Here is a 22,537-nt window from a genome sequence, read left to right as displayed (position 1 = left end):
TTATTTATTTATTTGAGAGAGGGAACACAAGTGGGTGGCCGTGGGAGGGACAGAGGGAGAAGCAGGCTGAGTAGGGAGCTTGGTGGGCTTGATTTCAGGACTCTGGGATCATGACCTGAGCCCAGGCAGGCATTTAACTGACTGAGCCACCCAGGTGCTCCTCTACTGTTGATTTTAATCAGAAGACTTTACTAGTCTGTTTGGGGACTATGTTTCCCATGATTTCTTTCTCTTTTTTCTTTTTTTAAGATTTTATTTATTTGAAAGAGAGAAAGCATGAGCAGGGGGAGTGGCAGAGGGAGAAGCAGAAGCAGATTTCACGCTGAGCAGGAAGCCCATGAGATTTGGGGCTCAGGCTTGATCCCAGGACCGTGGGATCCTGACCTGAGCCAAAGGCAGACACTTAACGACTGAGCCACCCAGGGGCCCCCGATGATTTCTTTGAAAGTCAAAATCAACATAAATTTCAACATTTCAAAATGATTTGCTGTTGTTGTTTACAGGAACTTTGTTTACATACTAAGCTGTTAGCTCCAGTGAACTGTCCTATTGCCGATTTCCTTATGAAAGCTCCTGAACCCCCACCAGCTTTAATTGTAAGAAATGCTGTACAGATGCTTAAGGTTGGTGTCTCCACAGTTTTATTTTACCTGTTTTACTTGAAATTTAAACACAGTGAGGATACATCTTACAGAATTTTGTCCTTAAAAATGTTATCTTAAATAATCATGTACTTTGAATAATACTCTCATGGTAATTATAGTAAAACAGTAGAGTTCATAGTTCTTTTTTATATAAAATATGGAAAGCAGAATATGTTTTTTATGAGATGTGGCAGAAGAAAATTTACATTTTCATTTCCTGATGACTTTTTAGGTATGTGATTTGATTAAGCATAGTTTTTGGTCATGTCAGATTCTGTTTTTGTTCTTTTATTTAGACAATAGATGCAATGGATGCTTGGGAGGATCTCACTGAGCTGGGATATCATTTGGCTGACTTGCCCGTAGAGCCACATCTTGGTAAAATGGTCCTGTGCGCTGTTGTTTTAAAGTGTCTGGACCCCATCCTCACAATTGCCTGCACGCTAGCCTATCGAGACCCTTTTGTCCTGCCAACCCAGGCCTCTCAAAAACGGGCAGCTATGCTATGTAGAAAACGCTTCACTGCAGGGACTTTCAGTGACCACATGGCCCTTCTCCGAGCATTCCAGGTATGGTTTATTATTGTCATTTCATTTCTGAACATGGTGTTGCCTATACACGTATCTGGGGCAAGTGTAATGAATTCACAAAGAGACATGATTCCATTAATTTTGTTTCATTCTGAAGTCATATTTTATTACTAGCTTAGAAAAATACCTTCCTACTGTTAATGTGTTGGAATTATCAGTTTCTACCTTTTTTCTCTTTCATTTTCTCAGTTTTCTCCATGTAGGAATATGTGAATGCATGTATTTATGTTTATTTACTTGTATTCATTTTCTAATACTCAAGTTCCTACTCTTTTAATCATATCTTGGGTAGGGAATGCACTAAAATTTTAGTTAAGAAGCAATGTATATTACTCAAAGTATGTAGAAGAAACGTTGGAAGAAAATTACCTTGAATTTAGTATCTATTTATTGATTTTTTTTTAGAGTACATCTTTTTTTTTTTTTTTTTTTAAAGATTTTATTTATTTATTTGACAGAGAGAGATCACAAGCAGGCAGAGAGGCAGGCAGAGAGACAGGAGGAAGCAGGCTCCCTGCTGAGCAGAGAGCCCGATGCGGGACTCGATCCCAGGACTCTGAGATCATGACCTGAGCCGAAGGCAGTGGCTTAACCCACTGAGCCACCCAGGCACCCCTAGAGTACATCTTTTTCTTATATGCTCGCAACACTGCCCTAAGAACTTAATTTTATAAAGTAAAATCCAAATATCACTTAAAACTTTTCAAGATAGGAGTAGTGAGAAATTGAGGAATGTGATAAATGAGAAAGCAAAGATAAGGAAAATGGAATTCTGAGGGAAGGAAGTGATGCATAATTTAGAATTTCAAATAATGTGAAGATGATGTTACTTCCTGAAGAGGTAGACATGCTATTTATCCTTAAATTCTCTAGAATGTAGGCTGTGACTATACTTTTTTCTTTGTTACTATACATTTAAAAAAAATTCATTTTGTTTATGCAGAAAATACTCTTTTCCCAGGCATACAGGATTTTTCTGATATATATAGGTTAAAAAAAAATAATGGCAAGCTGTTTTGTGAGCATAATTGAACAATGGATGATGCTGTGCTATTGAGTTCATTAGATACCCCATGTTATAGGAGATTAGTTGAGTGGATAATAGAGGGAGATTTGGTGTAGAATTCCTATGAATTCTTTGCTTTTTCCCCAGCTCCTTCAAAAGCAGAGAGGATAAAGTACTGCCTTGGTCTTTTAGTTATATTCCAAAGTAAGAAAAGTCATTTTCAAAGAGGAGCTTTCTTATACTGCATATAGGTGGTTTCTAGAAATCTTGCTTCCCATTCTCAGATAAATTAAGAAGAGGTTGATATAAAGGTTTTTTTGGAGGACAGGAGTGGTAGAATCCTTACATATAAACGGTGTTATGATGGCTTAGTTAAAAACCTCCAGTACGTCAGTGGAAGAAAACTAGCAGACACATCTGAAAAGGCAGGTGTTTTTACATAGCTGGTCATTTAGGTTAATGGATACTTTATTCTCATTAGGATTTTATAAACTGAATGGCTTTCATAGCATTTGAGTATAAATTAATGATAAATTTTATTTAATCATGAAGTCTTAGATTTTCTTACATTTAATTTTAAAATTTATATTTTTTAAAAATTGAGATGTCATTGACATATAAGATTAGTTTTAGGTGTAAAACATGATGATACTATAATTGTATATATTGGGAAATGATCTCCATAGTAAGTCTAGTTAACATCCATCACTGCACATAGTTACAAATATTTTTCTGTTGTGATGAGAACTTTTAAGATTTACTCTCTGATATGTTAACTAGATTTATTGTGATCATTTCATAATATATACAAATACTGAATCACTATTTCGTATACCTGAAATGAATGTAATGTTAAATGCCAGTGATATCAATTAAAAAAAAAGTTTACCAAAAAAAAAAGAAATCTACTCCTTGGGTACCCAAGTAGAGCAGTTGTTTGGGCATTCAACCCCTTCTGCTCAGGTCATGAGATTGAGCCCTGCGTTGGGCTCCGCACTCAGCATGGAGTTTGCTTGAGACTCTCTCTCTCTCCCTCTGCCCCTCTGCAGACTCTCTTTTTCTCTAAAACAAATAAATCTTTAAAAAAAATCTATACTCTTAGCAACTTCCAGATATACAATGTAATGTTATTAACTATGGTGACCTTGCTGTAAGTTACAGGACTTACATATTTTATAACTTTAAGCTTGTATCTTTTGACCCTCTTCACCCCACCTTCCTCTCCTCCCCTGCCTCTGGGAATTACCAATCTGTTCTCTGTATCTTTGAGTTTTGGGGTTTTTTGTTTGTTTGTTTGTTTTAAGATTTTGTTTATTGGGGCGCCTGGGTGGCTTAGTGGGTTAAAGCCTCTGCCTTCGGCTCAGGTCATGATCCCAGGGTCCTGGGATCGAGCCCCGCGTCAGGCTCTCTGCTCAGCGGGGAGCCTGCTTCCTCCTCTCTCTCTCTCTCTCTCTGCCTGCCTCTCTGCCTGCCTGTGATCTCTATCTGTCAAATAAATAAATAAAATCTTTAAAAAAAAAAAAAGATTTTGTTTATTTATTTGACAGACAGAGATCACAAGTAGGCAGAGAGAGAGGAGGAAGCAGGCCCCCCCTCTAAGCAGAGAGCCCAACGTGGGGCTCGATCCCAGGACCCTGGGATCGTGACCTGAGCCGAAGGCAGCGGCTTTAACCCACTGAGCCACCCAGGCACCCCTGAGTTTTGTTTTTTTTAATGAGGGCCTAGATTTTATCAAATAATTAGAAGGAGAATTGACCTTGAGTAGCTAATGTAGAGGTTTTCAGTTACTTTGCAGCCTAACTAAGGAATTTAGTGAATGTATCTTGTTATATAATTATATTTTCATAGGCATGGCAGAAAGCACGAAGTGATGGGTGGGAGCGAGCCTTTTGTGAAAAGAATTTTCTTTCACAAGCTACCATGGAAATAATCATTGGCATGAGAACTCAGTTGCTTGGTCAGCTTAGAGCATCAGGTAAAATTTTCCCTAAAAAACTTACTTAGATTACTGAGAGCACCTTACTTATACCTATTAGTATTTTTAGTGTTAACTGATGCCATCTGATATTATTTTTATGACATTTTCACATTGTTTTATATCTTGTATATAACAAACTGCTTTGTAGACTCCTTTGTGATTTCAGCTTTTGTTTGTTGGTTAGAAAAATGATATTGTAGAAGCTGTAGCTGAGAAATCTGAGTACCTTTTGATACTATAGGCAGTGAGCAATTTATAGTACATTTGTTGGCAAAAAGCAATTTAGATGTTGTAGTTCTGTTTTATCACTTTAATAAACAGCTGTTTAGCTCTATAATAGATTTAAATATATAAGTAGGTTGATACAAATGTGGTCTTCATATTTTTAGAACATAAAAACGCTAGTAATCTCTCTTTAAGGCACTTAATTTTTTTTTTAAGAGAATGCCAGTATTATTATGTCAGTTTGGAATTACTTCTTTAAATTTCCTCTTGTTAATTTTTTAATAAATTTCCTTTTGAGTAGCATAGTACATTGAGAATATAGTCGAAAAGTACCAGAGCCCGGATGCATGGATGAGCTAAAGTGCCAAAGTAATAAAAGGAGTGAACCAAAAGGTTTTAGAGTGGTCTCAAATATTAGGAAATATGAAGGGCTTTGGAAATTCAAGCAAGAATATATGTATTGTCTTCACTCTAGAATTCATGTCTGTCATAACCAAAATGTTATTAATAACAGTCAGAAGAATGGTTTAGATTTTCAGCTATGATTTTAGGACATTTCTTTTTTTTTAAAAATTTTAGTACATTTCTGATAGCATCTTACAAAGAACTTTATAGTAAGGATGTGTATTCTTTAGAAGTCCCTAAGTCCCCCATACTTTACTTTAGCCTGAGCAAACCTAAACTTTCTTAGAATGTTGATTCTGTATTTTAAACTTTACAGAGGAGATTTTATTAATTATTGTGGAATTTGAATATCATGAAACGTACATGGGTTAGTACAATTTTTGTAAAAAACGCACATGTTTGAAAGTATATTTTGTGCAATAGTGTGTTGGTGTGTTTTTTTCCCCTCCGTCTAGGCTTTGTTAGGGCACGAGGTGGCGGTGACATTCGAGATGTTAACACAAATTCCGAAAACTGGGCTGTCGTCAAAGCTGCGTTGGTAGCAGGCATGTATCCTAATTTAGTCCATGTGGACAGAGAGAATGTTGTATTGACAGGGCCGAAGGAGAAGAAAGTTCGGTTTCATCCCACTTCAGTTCTCAGCCAGCCTCAATATAAAAAGGTAAAATATTTTTAATGCTCTTAGGCCTTGAGGTGAAACTAATCTAATTTATATAGTTCAAGAGCAACAAAAAGATGCTCCACAGACCAAGCAATGAATTGACTATATATGTATAATTAAACATTGGAACAAAATTTTGATGAAATCTTAGCGTTGGAAGAGGTCATGTGTTAGGTAATGAGGACTTGTGTTCCAGCTGTGTGAGCAGTGACTTGCTTTACTGTTTGCCTGACAACTAATATCTGTCATCTGTTGCGCTGAGGGACGTTCTGCAGGTTAAAAGGATGGCCAGTAAAGTAGGTGGTAAATACAATTAAGATTTTGATTTCTTTTTCTGATAGATTCCTCCAGCCAATGGTCAGGCTGCAGCGATTCAGGCACTGCCTACAGATTGGCTTATTTATGATGAGATGACCAGAGCCCACAGAATAGCTAACATTAGATGTTGTTCGGCAGTGACCCCTGTCACCGTTTTGGTATTCTGTGGACCAGCGAGGCTGGCAAGTAATGCTCTTCAGGAACCTTCATCGTTTCGAGGTAAATGGATCATAAGGAAATACAAATCTGTTTGAAATGAAAAAAAAATTTTTTTTTCTAGACCAAATAAAATTTGAAATTCCAAACACGTATGTAGGAGTAGCTCTCTTTTGATATATTGAGACGAATTAGAAAATACTAAAGTATACCTCAGTTCTTAAAATTGATTTCTAAGGTAACTTGTTACTGGTTTGTGCATTTTTAGTTAATCTTGCTGATAGGAAGTTTACTTTTCTCTCCCACTTGAAGTTAAATAATAGTTTAACATAAAGGTAATTGTTTAAGGGAAATCGTAAGAGTGACCCATGACCCCATTTCTCTTATGCAAGCAAACACTTTTTTTTTTTTTTAAGATTTTATTTATTTATTTGACAGGCAGAGATCACAAGTAGGCAGAGAGGCAGGCAGAGAGAGAGAGAGGAGGGAAGCAGGCTCCCCGCTGAGCAGAGAGCCCAATGCGGGGCTTGATCCCAGGACCCTGAGATCATGACCTGAGCGGAAGGCAGAGGCTTTAACCCACTGAGCCACCCAGGTGCCCCAAGCAAACACTTTTTATATTACGTTAAGAATATTGGGGCGCCTGGGTGGTTCAGCTGGTTGAGCGTCTGCCTTCTGCTCAGGTCATGATCCCAGGGTCCTGGGATCGAGTCCCACATCAGGATCCCTGCTCGACGGGGAGACTGCTTGTCTTCCTCTGCATCTCCCGCAGCTTACTTTCTCTCTCTCTCTCAAATAAATAGAACTCTTTAAAAAAAAAAAAGATGTAGCAAGAAAAAAAGATTATGTGATTTTTAAAAGTTATACATATTTTATTTTATATCTTGCTATTTTCATTATGCAGAATATAAATTTTCAAAAATATTTATATTAATGGTTGCAAAATATTCTCTCAAAAGTGGCATAATACAATTAAAATGTTCGTTTGCAGTTGCTTTTTTTCAGTTTTTTGCTGTTCAGTGATTTAGCAAATATTCATTGGTCAACTCCTATATATCAAGGATGCTAGGCATTGAAGATGTAACAGAAAACAGTATAGACAAGGTGTTTTGGTCCTTAGGAGTTTACATGGTAGTGGGGGGTAGACAGAAAAAAAGTAAATAATCTGTATGCTACTATGAAGGAAATAAAGAGGACTGCCTTAGGGGGGGTGACCTGCTTTAGAAAGAGACCCTGGAACAAGTATCTCCGAGGGGGTGTGATTTGAATATAAGACCTAAAGTATGAGACGCTGTTAGGAAGAGAAGCAGATTCAAAATGATTCTGGAGGTACTGCTAATTGCTGGATTGAATGGGTGGTGAGTGGAAGGGAGGAGTCAGTAACTTGCAGGATTTTGGCTGTGGTAGCTTGCTGGAGTAACTTTTTAAAATTCTTTTTTCTTCTTGATGTTCACCTTGGGTGGTTTCTACCACCCTGTCTTCCAGATCACTGATCCGTTCTACTCATCTAATCTGATGTTCAGTCCTTTTAGTTTATATTTCATTTCAGTTCTTATATCTTTCAGCTTTCTCCTCATATACTGTTTTAGAAAGCTTACATGAATGTATATCACATTTGGCATCTTTGTTTTTTTAAAGTATTCATTTATTTAAATCATCTCTACACCCACCATGGGGCCTGAACTCACAAACCCGAGATCAGGACCCGAGATGAGATCAAGAGTCAGCCACTTAACTGAGCCACCCTGGTGCTCCATCTCCTTTTCTTCTTTTAAATTTGAAACCTATGAATTTACATGAGCTTTTCTTGATTTTTAGTGTTTTCATTCCCTTCTTTATGTTCTTAGTTTTCTTCTCCGTCCGGTTAATATTTAAAGATTGTGTTTTGATTTTTTAGTTCTTGTCTTTTTTTTTTTTTTTAAGATTTTATTTATTTGAGAGAGAGAAAGAGAACACAAATTGGGGGTGAGGAGGGGCAGAGGGCGGAGGAGAAGCAGACTCCCCGCTAAGCAGGGAGTCTGATGTGGGACTCCATCCCCAGGACCCTGAGATGATGACCTGAGCCGAAGGCAGTCACTTAACTGAGCAACCCAGGCGCCCCATTCTTGTCTTTTAAAATTTCCTGCATTTTGATTAGAGATTATAGTCTTTAAAATGCCTTCCCCCTCCTTTATATAAATACTGAGACTTAATTTGTGAACTCTTGGATTTGAAGAGCTCCCCATCCAAACTGTTAGTATATCAGGTAGATTTATGTAAATACAGAGTGTCTGTGTTTACTGACTTCTTTTGCTGTAAGATGTTAAAAGTGAAATTTTTTGCTTTCGATGTGTTTGAACAGCAGATGGTATTCCTAATGACAGTAGTGACAGTGAAATGGAAGATAGAACTACTGCTAATTTAGCAGCTTTGAAACTTGATGAGTGGCTCAATTTCAAACTAGAGCCTGAGGTAAGTTGCTCTTCTGTAGTGTGGTGAGTTTCTTTCATTCAGTGAGTATGAACTGACATAAGGTATGTCATGTGAGCCCTTAGCGTTAGAGAATATAGTTTGTGTTTCAGTTTTCACAGGGCCTGTATGCATTCTCTGACATTCTAGGGTGTATTCAAGTAGAGGATTTGAAAAGCCTCGGTGTGGCTTGTATTTAAGGACAGTGATATTTGAGTGTTTCTGTGGGTGGTACACAGAACTCCCTTTGTTTCGTATAACTCTGTTTCTGAGAGAAAGATATGAGTTCATTCTGTTTTCTCTTTTTGTATATTTCTGAATTGGGAAAGATGAATGTCTTTTTTTCAAATTAAAAATGTTCTTGACGAAGCCTTCCCTTCATTCCATCTCCACCTTTATGTATTTATTTTTTTTCAAGGTATTCAAGTCTGTATTGTTATTGTCCTCCTTTATCTTTCTATACAGTTTTCTCCTTTTGGAACGGGAATAACAGAGGAAGTACATTACTTTCTAACCTTAAATGTTTATACAGATGCTCAACACATTTAATTATAGAAAATCAATTTGTTTCGAGTTACAAAATTGATGTGGATATGTAATTAATGAAAAAAAGATGTTAAAAAGATAACTATAAGAATACCCAGATACATGCTGTATTCCCATTTATATGGCTCTGATTCATAATATATCAACACATTCACTTGCATACTAATTTAATCCATGGATCAAGGCTGTGTATTCATAGGATGCCAGGACCCTTCAAGAGTTGGAGAAAAGAGTTTGGGAACAAAATATGCTTTATTTAGCCAGTGAATACCTAGAGTAATAAAGTTTTATCTCATGATAGCAGTCAGACTTGCAAACATGCAGAAATAGGATTTAAGTGTTTCTTTTTTTAAGAGTTATTTGAGAGAGACTTATAATGCATGTAAGTAGGAGGAGGGGAGAGGAGAGAATCTCAGGCAGACAACCCCCCCCCCCAACCCCCGCCTAGTGTAGAGCTTGATGCGGGCTTGCTCTCATGTTCCTGAGATCACAGTTGGAGCTGAAATCAAGAGTCAGATGCTGAACTGACTGAGCCACCCAGGCACCTCAGGAATTTAGGGTTTTAAATGTAGTTATAAAGTTCATAAAAAAGCAGACCAAGGTACATTTACTCAAAATGTTGAGATTCATTAAGTGGTAGCAAACAAAATAATTCTTCAGACAAATGCACATTTTCCAGTATATTGGGGGAAGGAAGGGAGAAGAATGTGTGTTAAGTAGTGAAATCCACCAAGCTGTATATCAGTATTCTGTCACACCAAACAGTTTGGAGACAAGGAAAGTGTTCTAATGTAATTTCAGATTATGTTTCACTTGGCTAAAATAGAGCTTAAGGGTGCTTTGCCCTATTAAAATTGACTACAGTGAATTTTCACAGAAGGTTATAGACTTGAACTCCGGGACTAAATATGGCATGATTATTTTGCTTTTAATCTGTCAAATAGCTAAAAATTGACAATTCTAAAAAATACTACAAAGAACAAGTTGAAGTGATGTGACTCTTATGTCATTGAACCACTTGTAACGGTCAACTGTTAGTATTTAACCATTCAGAGAATTAACCCTCTCTGAGTTAATTCACTCAGTCTCTGTGCCTTAGCTGGGACACGTAATTACAAAAGACAGCTATTGGTTAAAGCTCTGTCTCTCTCTTTTTTTCTTTTTTTAAAGATTTTATTTATTTGACAGAGAGAGGCACACAGAGAGAGGGAACACAAGCAGGGGCAGCAGGAGAGGAGAAGCAGGCTTTCCACTGAGCAGGGAGCCTGACTCGGGCCTCGATCTCAGAACCCTGGGATCACAACCTGAGCCAAAGGCAGCTGCCCAGTGACTGAGCCACCCAGGTTCCCACTCTGTCTGTATTTTTAAGAGATCCTACTATTTCCTTTTTTGTTGTTGTTGAAGGGGGAGGGTGGTCAGCAAAGCCTTCAAAAGTCGACAACTGGCTAGGTTTACTTTTTTACTCTCTGTTCACTTGTCACTTCAGTCCCACCCCTGGAATCCCTCTTCTGTTTGCACCAGCCCTTCCCTTCTCTGAAACGGCCTTTGTCAAGGTCAGCATGTCCCCCACATTGTCAAGGGTCGCCCACTGTCCTTGAGTTTACCCTTTCTCTCATGTTTGGCACTGTTGTCCATCCCCTTCCTTGTGTAATACTGCCCTTCTCCATTTTTCCTTCTCACTTGTCCCAGCTTCTTTGTCACAAGTTACTATGACATTAGTCTTTCCTGATTCTTCTTTCTTAAAAAGTCATTCCTTCTTAGGTTCTTTCATTGACTCTGCCCATATGTGTTTGTGCCTTAAATGTTAGATATTCTCCAGTACTCTGGGCTTTACTGTGCTCTTTTCATGTCTGTGTACAATCTCTAGGGACCTTACCTCAGTGTGTAGGTTTAGTAAACATTGATGCATGGATGACTCCCAAGTCCGTCTCTATTTCTAGCTTTGGCCTTTCTCTGGATCTGTGAGACTAGCTGCTCTCTGGGTCATCATGTGGATGTTCTATAGGCACCAAAATAAAATATGAAGGAAACGAAATGTATTTTTCTTTATTTACTCTGCTGTTACTGTTCCAGTTTTAATCACACTCTAACCACACATTATTGGCCGTCTCTTCCATTGGACTGTGTCATTTGACTTTGTGTCTCTAGTCCTCATATGTGGTCAAGAAGAAATGTTATCTCATTCATGCAACAAAAAGAGTGAAATACGTTACTTCCTGACAAGTTGCGCAGTGTCCTTTGGAAACAGTCGCAGAGCTTCACTAGTAAATGGGTGTCTTGCAAGTGGTTCGCCATCTTGCTTGGCTCGCCTTGAACTGAGGAGCCCATTCTATTCCAGGCAGCCAGTTTGCTGCTGCAGCTCCGGCAGAAGTGGCACAGCTTGTTTTTACGCCGAATGAGAGCTCCATCTAAACCCTGGTCTCAGGTTGATGAGGCCACCATAAGAGCCATCATCGCTGTTCTCAGCACGGAAGAACAGTCTGCGGGCTTACAGCAGCCCTCGGGAATAGGCCAGAGGCCAAGGCCTATGTCTTCAGAAGAACTTCCTCTGGCATCATCTTGGAGGTCAAATAACAGCAGGAAAACTTCGGCAGATACTGAATTTTCGGATGAGTCTGCTGCTGCAGAAAGGTAAATTGGTAACATTTTATCAAAACTGGAGACATGTTTCCCCCTAGGAAAATGAATTATTTATCAAAGAATCATGAGCTTTTGTAACATTTAAAAATTACTTATAATAGAAAAAACATAGAAAGGTTACACTAAAATGGGAAGAGTTTTTTTACTTTTTTTTTTTTTTAAAGATTTATGTATTTATTTGAGGTGGGGAGGGACACAGGGAGAGCGAGAGCGCGTCTTAAGCAGACTCCGTGCTGAGCTGAGCTCAATCTCACGGCCCTGAGATCACGACCTGAACCGAAACCAAGAGTTGGGCACTTAACCGACTGTGCCACCCAGGTGCCCCAAGTTTTTTACTTTTAAAACATGGTTTTCAGTAGTCTTAGGATAAAATGAGGGATTTTAAACTCTTGGTATTTATGAGTTATTTAATGAGGAATTTTTTTTATCAGGAAAATCTCAAATGTTTAATTTAAAGAATTGACAAGTTTAGCATCTGTTAAAAAGCTACCATTATTTTAAAATTATATATTTTCGTTGCTATATGTCAATATCTTTCCCAGACATGCAAGAAGCATGGGCTGTGGCCATTTAAAAGAACAACGTTCCCACAAGTCTTACCTAAGTATCAATATTGCTGATTGTATTGTATTCCTATAGGAGATCAATTATTCATTCATTGATTCAGTGATGCGTTACACGTGCATTGTTGTTGGTGTAAGAGATACAGCAGTGTACCAAACAAAGATCTCTTCCTTCAGAGAGTTTATCTTTTATCCAGGGGAGGCATATAATAAGCAAATTTACTGTAATGGCAGAATCTGTTACACTTTAGCCAAATTCTTCTTTTTCTTTCCAGCATTTAGCAATTAGATGTGATATTTTTATTTACTATATGATGATGATTAGTAATAAGAGAGCTCTTCTATTGAATTATCCAAAAATGTGCTTCAATTATATAATAGTGGTTGTAATGAATCATTGGCCATGATTCAAAAATATTTGTAGTGTAACAACATTTGTTAGAACCATATTTGTCTCTTTATATCCATTAAAACATTTCTTACCCTGCTAGAATTGATAACAAAAACAATATTCTTGTCTGTGATGCTAATTTTAACAATATTGGTAGAAAGTCTGTGTGTTAAGACTATTTCATTGTTAAAAAAAGCTGAAAATTCAGTGAAAACATGAAAGTTATGTAATGTTTACTGTTTTTTAAGGATCAGATGGGGCTGTTAGTGTCTTCTTTTGGTCAGATTTGCATATTTGAATGAAACATACGGCTTCATCAGGTCAGACTTCAGTCAAGGGGAGTATTCTATACTGGTTTCCAAGTTCTTCAGATATTACACTTGAGGAATAATTCAGTCATTTGTCAAGAAAATCTTCTCATGTGTGTACCTGAATGTTTCTGATGTAGGCTCTGCTGGGCAGTAGAAGAGTAAAAGGCACATTTTCTTCTAGACACTAACTACTTTTTGAAAAGATTTTTCTGAAAGCTTCCTTGAACAATGGTTTAGAATGTGGAAGTAGATTTCCATAGATACTGTTATGCGGTAATGTTATTCCGAGGCCCATCCATAAAAACCCGTTAGGTTCAACGAGACTGTGTGTTTTGTGTGTGTGTGTGTGTGTGTATAAATGCAAGTGTATATGTATGTGTGCATCTATTCGCATACACACACATACATTTTTGGAAAATGTGTAATAGATGCTTATTTAATAAAAGAAATTTAATAAAATTAAGACAATCAAAATGATAAAATGTAATATTAGTTATAATTCAGATATTCGTTGTCTTATAAATTTAGTTTTTCACCGGTGACAGTGGAATCAAGCATTTCCATTTCCTTACAAGTTGTAGCCTGGCAGTCTTCATTTTCTTACCTGTTGAATGGTGAGATCTGGAATTTTATCTACCTTCAGAATTTTGGTAGTATTAGTAGATAAGGCCTGGAGTTGGTGGGTTTGGTGGGGAATGGGATGAGGACGCTTAGGAAGATTTATTTTTAAAGGGAGAAATTAACAGTTTTTGTGAGACTACTTCTTGGAGAGAAACTATAATTAGAGTTTTCCTCTGCAGTGGTAAAATACATTTATTTTTTTTTAACATAAGTACTTTTTTTTTTTTACTATATTTACAATTCTTTTAATAAAATCATTTTATTGAAACTATTTTAAAATAGTTTAAGAAACTATTAAAGTATTAGAAATTGCCCATCTTCCATCCTAAATCATACCAGTCTATCTTTTGCTTGTCATTTTGATAATTGGTTGGCAGAGGACAGGTGCATCTTTTCTATAAGAGAAATGAGATAAAATGAATTCAGTGTCTGAACTTCTTAAATGAAAAGGTGGGGGGGGGGCTTGTGGAGGGCTTTGTTTCCATCTTTATGAAATTTTCCAGGGAAGCCAAGCATAAGAGAGAGAAGCTAGAATGGAGCTCAGATTAAAAGATCAGTTTGAAAACCAAAAGGTAGACCAGAAAATACATTTTTATTTTAATGAGGTTTTACCCTCATTAAGTTCTGTTGCCTAATTTTCAGGTCACTGAGTTGCCAGGGTAAGAACGATGTGATTTTAGGGGGGTCAAATTTACATAATGCATTGAACATCAATTCATGAGAGAAAAAAAACCCTGAAAGGTCTTTTACACTTCTTAGCAGGTTGTTAATGATTCAGATGTGCATTCATTATATAGTCTTTGTTAATATGTTTAGGCTTCACTGCTTTTATTTTATTTGTGAAAGAAATAATCCTGGATCTGAGATAGTTACTCTTGAAGGAAGAGTAATTATAATTATAATTGTAGGAGTCTATGGTAGTTTATGAATTATTAAACACAATCTTTTTTGTTTTAAACTTGTTTATTATCAATATTGTTAAACACAGCAAACTAAATGATACACCATAATGAACTCCATGTCCCACATTCAGCAGTTACCCAGATTTTTACTGCTTGCTGTATCTAACCAGTTTTTCTTTTTTCATTCTTGGCTTTCTTATTTGGTTTACATATTTCCAGATAAATTCTACACATCGTATCATTTTACCCTTCCATATTCAAACATACATCTCTTAAAAATAGAGGAATTTGGGGGCACCTGGCTGGCTCAGCTGGTTAAGCATCTGACTCTTGATTTTGATTCAGGTTTTGATCTCAGGGTTGTGAGTTCAAGCCCGGTATTGAGCTCCATACTGGGCGTGGAGGCTGCTTTTAAAAAAAAAAAGAAAAGGAAATTTTTCTACATAATTAAAATCCAATTATCAATCCCAGTAAAATGATCATTTCCCCAGTTGTCATACTGTATACATTTATTTGAATTAGCATCCAGGGAAGACTCATCAGGGCGTCATGTTTCTTGAGGCTCCTACGATCTAGAGTAGTTCTGTTAACTTTTGTTTTTTTTTGAAGATTTTATTTATTGGAGAGAGAGAGAGAGAGAGAGAGCGAGAGAGAGAGAGAGAGTAGTTCCTTTGTTAACTTTTGTTTTTTAAAGATTTTATTTATTGGAGATAGAGCAAGAGAGAGAGAGAGAGAATGAGAGAGAGAGTAGTTCTTTAAATAACTTTTGTTTTTAAAAGATTTTATTTATTTATTAGAGAGCGAGAGAGAGCGAGTATGAATCGGGGTGGGAGTGGGAGGGACACAGGGACAGGGAGAAGCAGACTCCCTGCTGAGCCAGGAGCCTGCTGCTGGGCTGTATCCCAGGACACCTCAGGATAGTAACCTGAGCTGACTGGGCCACCCAGGTGCCCCCTCTATTGACTTTTTTTTTTTAAGATTTTATTTATTTATTTGACAGACAGAGATCACAAGTAGGCAGAGAGGCAGGCAGAGAGAGAGGAGGAAGCAGGCTCCCTGCTGAGCAGAGAGCCCGATGCGGGGCTCGATCCCAGAACCCTGAGATCATGACCTGAGCCGAAGGCAGAGGCTTCAACCCGCTGAGCCACCCAGGCGCCCCTCTATTGACTTTTTTGAAGAAAGTGGGTTGGTAGTACTGTGAGGTATATCACATTCTGGATTTGTCTGTTTCTTCTTGGCCTTCTTTGTTGGCATACCGTGTTTATTTCGTCTAAACTGGTGGTTAACTCTCAGGGTTTGATTTGAGCCAATATTTTGGCAAGTGTATTTTATAGGTGGTGCTGTGAACTTTGTATCACATGACTTTAGGAAGTACTCAGTGTCTTTTTTTTTTTTAAGGTCTGGTTCCACAAAGACCTATACTTTTAGAAAAACTTCAAAGTTTCTGATTGCCAGCTTTGCTTGCATTTATTCATAGAATTTTAGAATAGAAGAATTTTACAGTTTAGTATAATCCTTTTATTTAACACGTAAGTAAATGAAAGCTCAAATAAGTTAAGAGACTTGCCCAGGATCAAATACCTTAGTTGTAAATTTAGTACTGTCCTAGAAGTCTTCTCTCCTGACTGTAGTCCAGCAGTATTTTAATACTTTATCATATTTTTTTGGTATGCTTTTAAAATATATTTTACTTGGCTCTAAGATATTTTGTGAAAGTGGAAGGGAAGTAGAGTGGGTGATATTTTAGTAAGGGCCATTAGCATAGATGTATTTAAATAACTATATAATGTTAAAGACCTCTCCAATAGCATCATACAAGAGGTTAGAAATTTGTTTTTTAGGATTTTATTTATTTACTTGAGAGAGAGAAAGGGCAGAAGCAAGGGGGGCAGTAGAAGGAGAGGGAGAAGCAAACCTCCTGCTGAGTGAGGACCCCGACAGGGGGCTCGACCCCAGGACCTTGAGATCATGACCCGAGCTGAAGGCAGACGCCAAACTGACTAAGTCACCCAGGCTCCCTGAGGTTAGGAATTTTGTAAGGGAAATAATATTTTGAGTATTTGTTAACATTAAATTAAGAACTTACATAGATTTTTTAAAAATACATTTTAACCTATTGTTTGTGTAAATGTACCCTAATATCTCAGATGTTTTTTTCACTCTAAATGTGAGATAAATGAAATTCCCTTAGTATTACACCATGTATCATAATGCTACTGCGACTCTGGTTTGAAATGGAGTCTGCTTTGTATTATGAACTTGTGTGTCACTGATCTTTGTTTCCTCCTTCCCACTCAAGAGTATTGGCGAAATCTCCATCTCCAGCACTGCACCCCCCTCAGAAGTACAAAGATAGAGGGATTTTACATCCTAAACGAAGCACTGATGACCGATCAGATCAGTCTTCTGTGAAATCTACGGACAGCAATAGCTACCCAAGTCCTTGTGCCAGCCCTTCTCCTCCATCCTCAGGAAAGGTATAGTATCTACAAGTTGATGTAGCAAGGACCAGATTGCTAGCACATTTCACATTACATATTGGAGCAAAATGCCAATACGGTTCTATCTTTGGTTACTAATCGTGGTCTTTGTTCTAGATATAAATGGAATCTGGCAGACTTGAGACACCTTGCATAAATTTTTTAGTTTTTCCTGCTTGGCAGAGATTTCTAGTTAGCACCATCTTAGGATGTTTTAAAACTAACAGACCGTTTACCAGCGGCATGTAACTCAGCCGTCCGCCATGTCCTTTCTGTATCGTTAGAACCTTTTTTGATGAAGTAACAAGATGATCTCAAATTAGTTTAGGTTTGTAATTTCAGAGTTGCAAACAATGGTTTCTTTTGAATTATGAATTGATTTCTCCAATTCAGTGGTTGTATTAAAAAGTACAAGATAGGGTGGGAATTAGGAAGGTAGGGAATGTTGGTAGGGAATTGAGAACTATGTATCTTTGAAAAAAATTTATAATATGATTTCAAATATTTAGAATACGTTTACTTCTTATTTCCTGTGTTGTTGGTACTAAATATTCAATAAGGGTTATTTAGCTATATGTTGTGTTCTGGGACAAATGTCTGCTGAAACACTCTTGTTAAATGAGAGGAAAAGAAATGTTTTTTGTGTATTTGCATTCTTAGGTTTTAGGGTGTTTTATTTTAAAATATATTTATTTAGGTATAGACATAATAAAATTCACCAGTTTGTACAATTCAGTGAATTTTGACAAATGTATATAATTATGTAAACATATCCCAGCCATGTACAGGATATTCCCACCAGCCATGGATCATGATGACTACTGAATTGCTCTCTGTCCCTAGAGTTTTGCCTTTTCTGCAGTTTGCTCGAAATGGAATCTGTGTATGTGGTTTTTTCGTGACTGGCTTATTTCACTTTTGAAATTCAACCAAATTATTAAGTGTATTCTTAGTTCATTGCTTTTTATTGCTGGAGAGTATGGCTAATATCATAGAATGTTTATCCATTCCCCAGTTGATGGACATTTGGATTGTTGCCACATTTTGGCTGTTACAAATATTCGAGGACAAGTCTTTATGTGTACACATGGTTTCTGTTCTTGGGTAAACACCCCAGGAGTAGAAGTTTAACTTTACAAGAAACTATCCAGCTAATTTCCAAAATGGCTGTACTTTTTTCCATTCCCTTCAGTCATCTATGAGGGTCCCATATGCTCCATATTCTTGACAATACTTGACATTATTAATCTTGACATTATATAATACTTGACATTATTAATCTCTTTAACATTAGCCGTTTTGGTGGGCACATAGTGATACCCCATGGTAGTTTTGATTTGCGTTTCCCCAATGACTAGTGATGTTGAGCATCTTTTCATGTGCTTACTTGCCGTTCCTGAATTTTCTTTGGTGTGAAGTATCTGTTCAAATTTTTGTTCAACTTTTCTGGTTGTTTACTGTTTGTCTTTTTTATTCAATAGTAAGATTTTATAAAATGTATTCTACATACAGATCTTAATTATATATGCTTTGCAATTTCTCTTAACAGTCTGGGCCTGCATATTCATTTTCTTAACAAGTGTTTTTTGAAGAGAAGTGTTTTTAATTTTGATGAAGTCCATTGGAGCTATTTTTTTCCTGTTTTGGTTTCATCTATTTTTCTGTTGTTGTTCATATTTTTTGTGTCCTAAGAAGTGTCTGTTTAACTCTGGGGCGCTGGGATGGCTTAGTCAGTTGAGTGTCCGATTCTTGTTTTTGGCTCAGGTCATGATCTCATGGTCTTGAGATCGAGAACCCTCCATGGGGCTCCTTTGCCTATACAATTGTTCTAGCACCATTTGTTGAAAAGGTTAAATTTTCCCTTGATTTATTTTGGCACCTTTGTCAAAAATCGATTAACCATAAGTAACGTGGTCTATTTATTGAACTCTATTCTGTTGCATTGATCTTTACACCTCTCTGTTTTGCCTCTGCTACAGTGAGTTGATTATAATAACTTTATACTAAGTCTTGAAACCAGTTAATTTTTTTCTCCAATTCTGTTCTTCTTTTTAAAAATTGCTTTGGGGGGCGCCTGGGTGGCTCAGTGGGTTAAGCCGCTGCCTTCGGCTCAGGTCATGATCTCAGGATCCTGGGATCGAGTCCCGCATCGGGCTCTCTGCTCAGCAGGGAGCCTGCTTCCCTCTCTCTCTCTGCCTGCCTCTCTGTCTGCTTGTGATCTCTGTCAGATAAATAAATAAAATCTTAAAAAAAAATTGCTTTGGTGTTATGGGTGTGCTAGTGTTCTTTCATATGAAGTTTAGAAAATGCTTTTTTTGGTATTAAGTGGAATTGCATTGATTCCGTAGGTCAGTTTGAAGAAAACCGACAACAGGTTTTAGTTTCCAAATCCGTAAGCATAGTATACATCTGCATTTCTTTCTTTTTTTTTTTTTTAAAGATTTTTAATTTATTTATTTGACAGAGAGAAATCACAAGTAGGCAGAGAGGAAGGCAGAGAGAGAGGAGGAAGCAGGCTCCCTGCTGAGCAGAAAGCCCGATGTGGGGCTCGAACCCAGGACCTGGGATCATGACCTGAGCTGAAGGCAGCGGCTTAACCCACTGAGCCACCCAGGCACCCCACATCTGCATTTCTTTTATCAAAATAAATTTTTCATACATGTTTTGTAAATTTCAGAGTTCAGGTGTTACACATTTTTTGTTAAGTTGATCTCTAAGTATTTTATACTTTTGGTGCTGTTCTTTTTTTTTTTTTTTTAAAGATTTATTTATTTATTGGGGTGCCTGGGTGGCTTAGTTGGTTAAGCGACTGCCTTCAGCTCAGGTAATGATCCTGGAGTCCCAGGATCGAATCCCATATCGGGCTCCCTGCTCGGCAGGGAGTCTCTTTCTCCCTCTGACCCTCCCCCTTCTCATGCTCTCTCTCTCTCATTCTTGCTCTCTCTCAAATAAATAAATAAAAATCTTAAAAAAAAAGATTTATTTATTTATTTGACAGAGAGGGATCACAAGTAGGCAGAGAGGCAGGCAGAGAATGGGCGGGGAAGCAGGCTCCCTGCTGAGCAGAGAGCCCGATGTGGGGCTCGATCCCAGGACCCTAAGATCATAACCTGTGTTGAAGGCAAAGGCTTAACCTACTGAGCCACCCAGGCGCCCTGTTCTTCAAATTTTTAATTTCCAGTTGTTCATTGCTAGCATATAGAAATACATTTGACTCTTGTTATATTTACCCACTATGCCACAATCTTATTTCATTTATTAATCCTGTTAACTTTTTATGTAGATTTCTCAGGATTCTCTGTATATATAATCATTTCATCTGTTAATAAAGGTAGTTTTGCTTTTTCCCTCTCTAGTATTGATTCTGTTCCTTTCTTTTCTTGCTTGTTTTCTCTGATTAGAACCTCCTTTAAAATGTTTAATAAAAAGTGTTGAGAGCAGACATCTTTGCCTTGACCTTAGAGGGAAAGCTAGCCCCTAGTTAAATCTGTCACCATTTATGATAACATAACTATGGGACATTTCCTTTTAGATTTAGTTTGCTGAGAGGATTTATTAGGAATAAATGTTGAATTATGTTCAGTGCTTTTTTTTTTTACATCTACTGAAATGATAACATAATTCTTTTTTTCTTCTATTAATAAAGTGGATCTCATTGACTGTCTAATGTTTATGCCTCACTTGGTCACAATGATTATTGTTTTAAATATTAGTGGATTTGATTTTGCTTAATCAAAACTTCTGTTAAGTTTGGGATCTTTGTTCATGAGGGATATTCTGTAGTTCTCTTTTCTTGTGTTGTTTTTGTATAGTTTTAGTATTAGGGTGATGCTGGCCTCATAAGATTAGTTGGGACGTCTTCTTTCTACTTAAGCTTTTTAGAAGAGATACCTAGAATTGATATGATTTTTTTCCTTAAATGTTTGGTAGAATTCGTACCTAAAGCCCTTTTTAACTCTCCTTGGTGTATTTCCAATCAGTATTATGTGCTTCAGGTATAGTTTGAGAAGCTTGCAACAGTGTATTTTACCCCCCCCCCCCCCAGTCTTTTGAGTTACTGGTCTCATGTTAAAAATGCCAGTGTAGGGGCGCCTGGGTGGCTCAGTGGTTAAAGCCTCTGCTTTCGGCTCAGGTCAAGATCCCAGGGTCCTGGGATCGAGCCTCACATCGGGCTCTCTGCTCAGCAGGGAGCCTGCCTCCTCCTCCTCTCTCTCTCTCTGCCTGCCTCTCTGCCTACTTGTGATCTGTCAAATAAATAAAGATTTAAAAAAAAAAAATGCCAGTGTAGTATTTTTACTTCATAGTAAAGTGTCTTCTCTCAAAAGTCAGAAAAATGTCTTTTATATTTATTCAATATTTACCATTTCTTGTGCTCTTTATTCTTTTGTGTTGATGTGAATTTCTGTCTTGAATCATATACTTCTGTCTGGAAACATTTTACCATTTCTTTGAGTACAGATATTCTAGAAATGAAGTTGTTAAGCTTTTGTCTAGAAAACCTTTTTCACCTTTATTTTTGGAAGATATTTTTACTGTCAGACGTGGTTCTGGTACAGAAGTACTGTCAGACGTGGTACTGGTACTGTCAGACGTGGTTCTGGTACAGAGCTAAATTAGTTGCTGTCTGTTTAATCTTGTTGAGATTTACTTTTACGTGATGTTATGGTAGGTCCAGAGCAGTTTTTATTCTGGTACTAATTTAGTTTCAGTACTAAGGTGTGCGCCTTCTGGGGGCTAACGCCGTCTGTATTAACAGTTCTTCCCAGGGGCGCCTGGGTGGCTCAGCGGGTTAAAGCCGCTGCCTTCGGCTCAGGTCATGATCCCGGGGTCCTGGGATCGAGCCCCACATCGGGCTCTCTGCTCGGCAGGGAGCCTGCTTCCTCCTCTCTCTGACTGTCTCTCTGCCTGCTTGTAATCTCTGTCTGTCAAATAAATAAATAAAATCTTAAAAAACAAAACAAAACAAAACAAAAAAAAAACAAAAAAAAAAACCAGTTCTTTCCATCATGGCTGGGCATAATAGGGATTGCTCCCAGCCCCATGTGAGCTCCGGGAATGGTTTTAAGTCTATTGCTTTCCTCTGGATCTTTCCCTGGCGTTAGGTCAAGTTTTCGTAAGCCTGTGCAGGTCAGTACAGAGTCAGAAACTCCGTTTCTGTGGGGACCTGTCTTCAGTTCTTCGGGAACTCTGTTTCTGTGCAGCTCTCTTCTGTCCAGCCCTCTGCTATGCACACTCTGACTACTGGGCCTCTCGACTCCAAGCTCTGTCTCTGCAGTTCAGGGAGACTGGGGTTCTGTTTGTTTCCCTCTCCTGAACTGTTGCCTGGAAACTGTATTCAGGTGGTAAGCTGAAGCAATTTTTGTTTTGTTTTCAGTGTTTGAAAGTTTATTAAAATATTTTCTGAAAGTACATTTGGAGCATAAATCAAAGTTTGTAATCCAGGATCCTTTCTTGATAAGGGATTTTGAATGCTCTTAAAAACGAGTGTTTGGTTTTGGCTCTTTAACCTCATTTTGATCAAGTCTTATGTAGCTTTTCAGGCATGATGGAGCTATTTGCATTTGTTGAATATTGGGTAAAATATTTTGATTTATATGTTTATGAAGATGTTATTTAATGGAGCCTATTGATTTCGGAAGGTCAAATTACCTT

At 37.6% G+C, this 22,537-nt stretch overlaps 1 protein-coding gene across 3 annotated transcripts in view; it reads left to right on the top strand.

Moving 5' to 3' along the window:
* The window catches only part of YTHDC2 (YTH N6-methyladenosine RNA binding protein C2), a 76,793-nt gene that overhangs the window by 49,886 nt on the left and 4,370 nt on the right, over window positions 1–22,537 (top strand). For 2 of the 3 annotated variants that reach the window (XM_047729707.1, XM_047729706.1), the window contains exons 19-26: window positions 504–623; window positions 941–1,213; window positions 4,089–4,215; window positions 5,304–5,509; window positions 5,851–6,046; window positions 8,325–8,434; window positions 11,316–11,608; window positions 16,705–16,882. In XM_047729707.1, the coding sequence (XP_047585663.1) occupies window positions 504–623; window positions 941–1,213; window positions 4,089–4,215; window positions 5,304–5,509; window positions 5,851–6,046; window positions 8,325–8,434; window positions 11,316–11,608; window positions 16,705–16,882 (1,503 nt within the window). The remainder of the gene's footprint in view (window positions 1–503; window positions 624–940; window positions 1,214–4,088; window positions 4,216–5,303; window positions 5,510–5,850; window positions 6,047–8,324; window positions 8,435–11,315; window positions 11,609–16,704; window positions 16,883–22,537) is intronic. The other variant, XM_047729708.1, reaches the window with a different exon arrangement.

Source organism: Lutra lutra, chromosome 5 (genome assembly GCF_902655055.1).
Source record: "Lutra lutra chromosome 5, mLutLut1.2, whole genome shotgun sequence".
In the NCBI taxonomy this organism is placed as follows: Eukaryota; Metazoa; Chordata; class Mammalia; order Carnivora; family Mustelidae; genus Lutra; species Lutra lutra.
The sequence above is the reverse complement of the archived record's forward strand: the minus strand, read 5'-3'. Positions and strand labels throughout refer to the sequence as shown.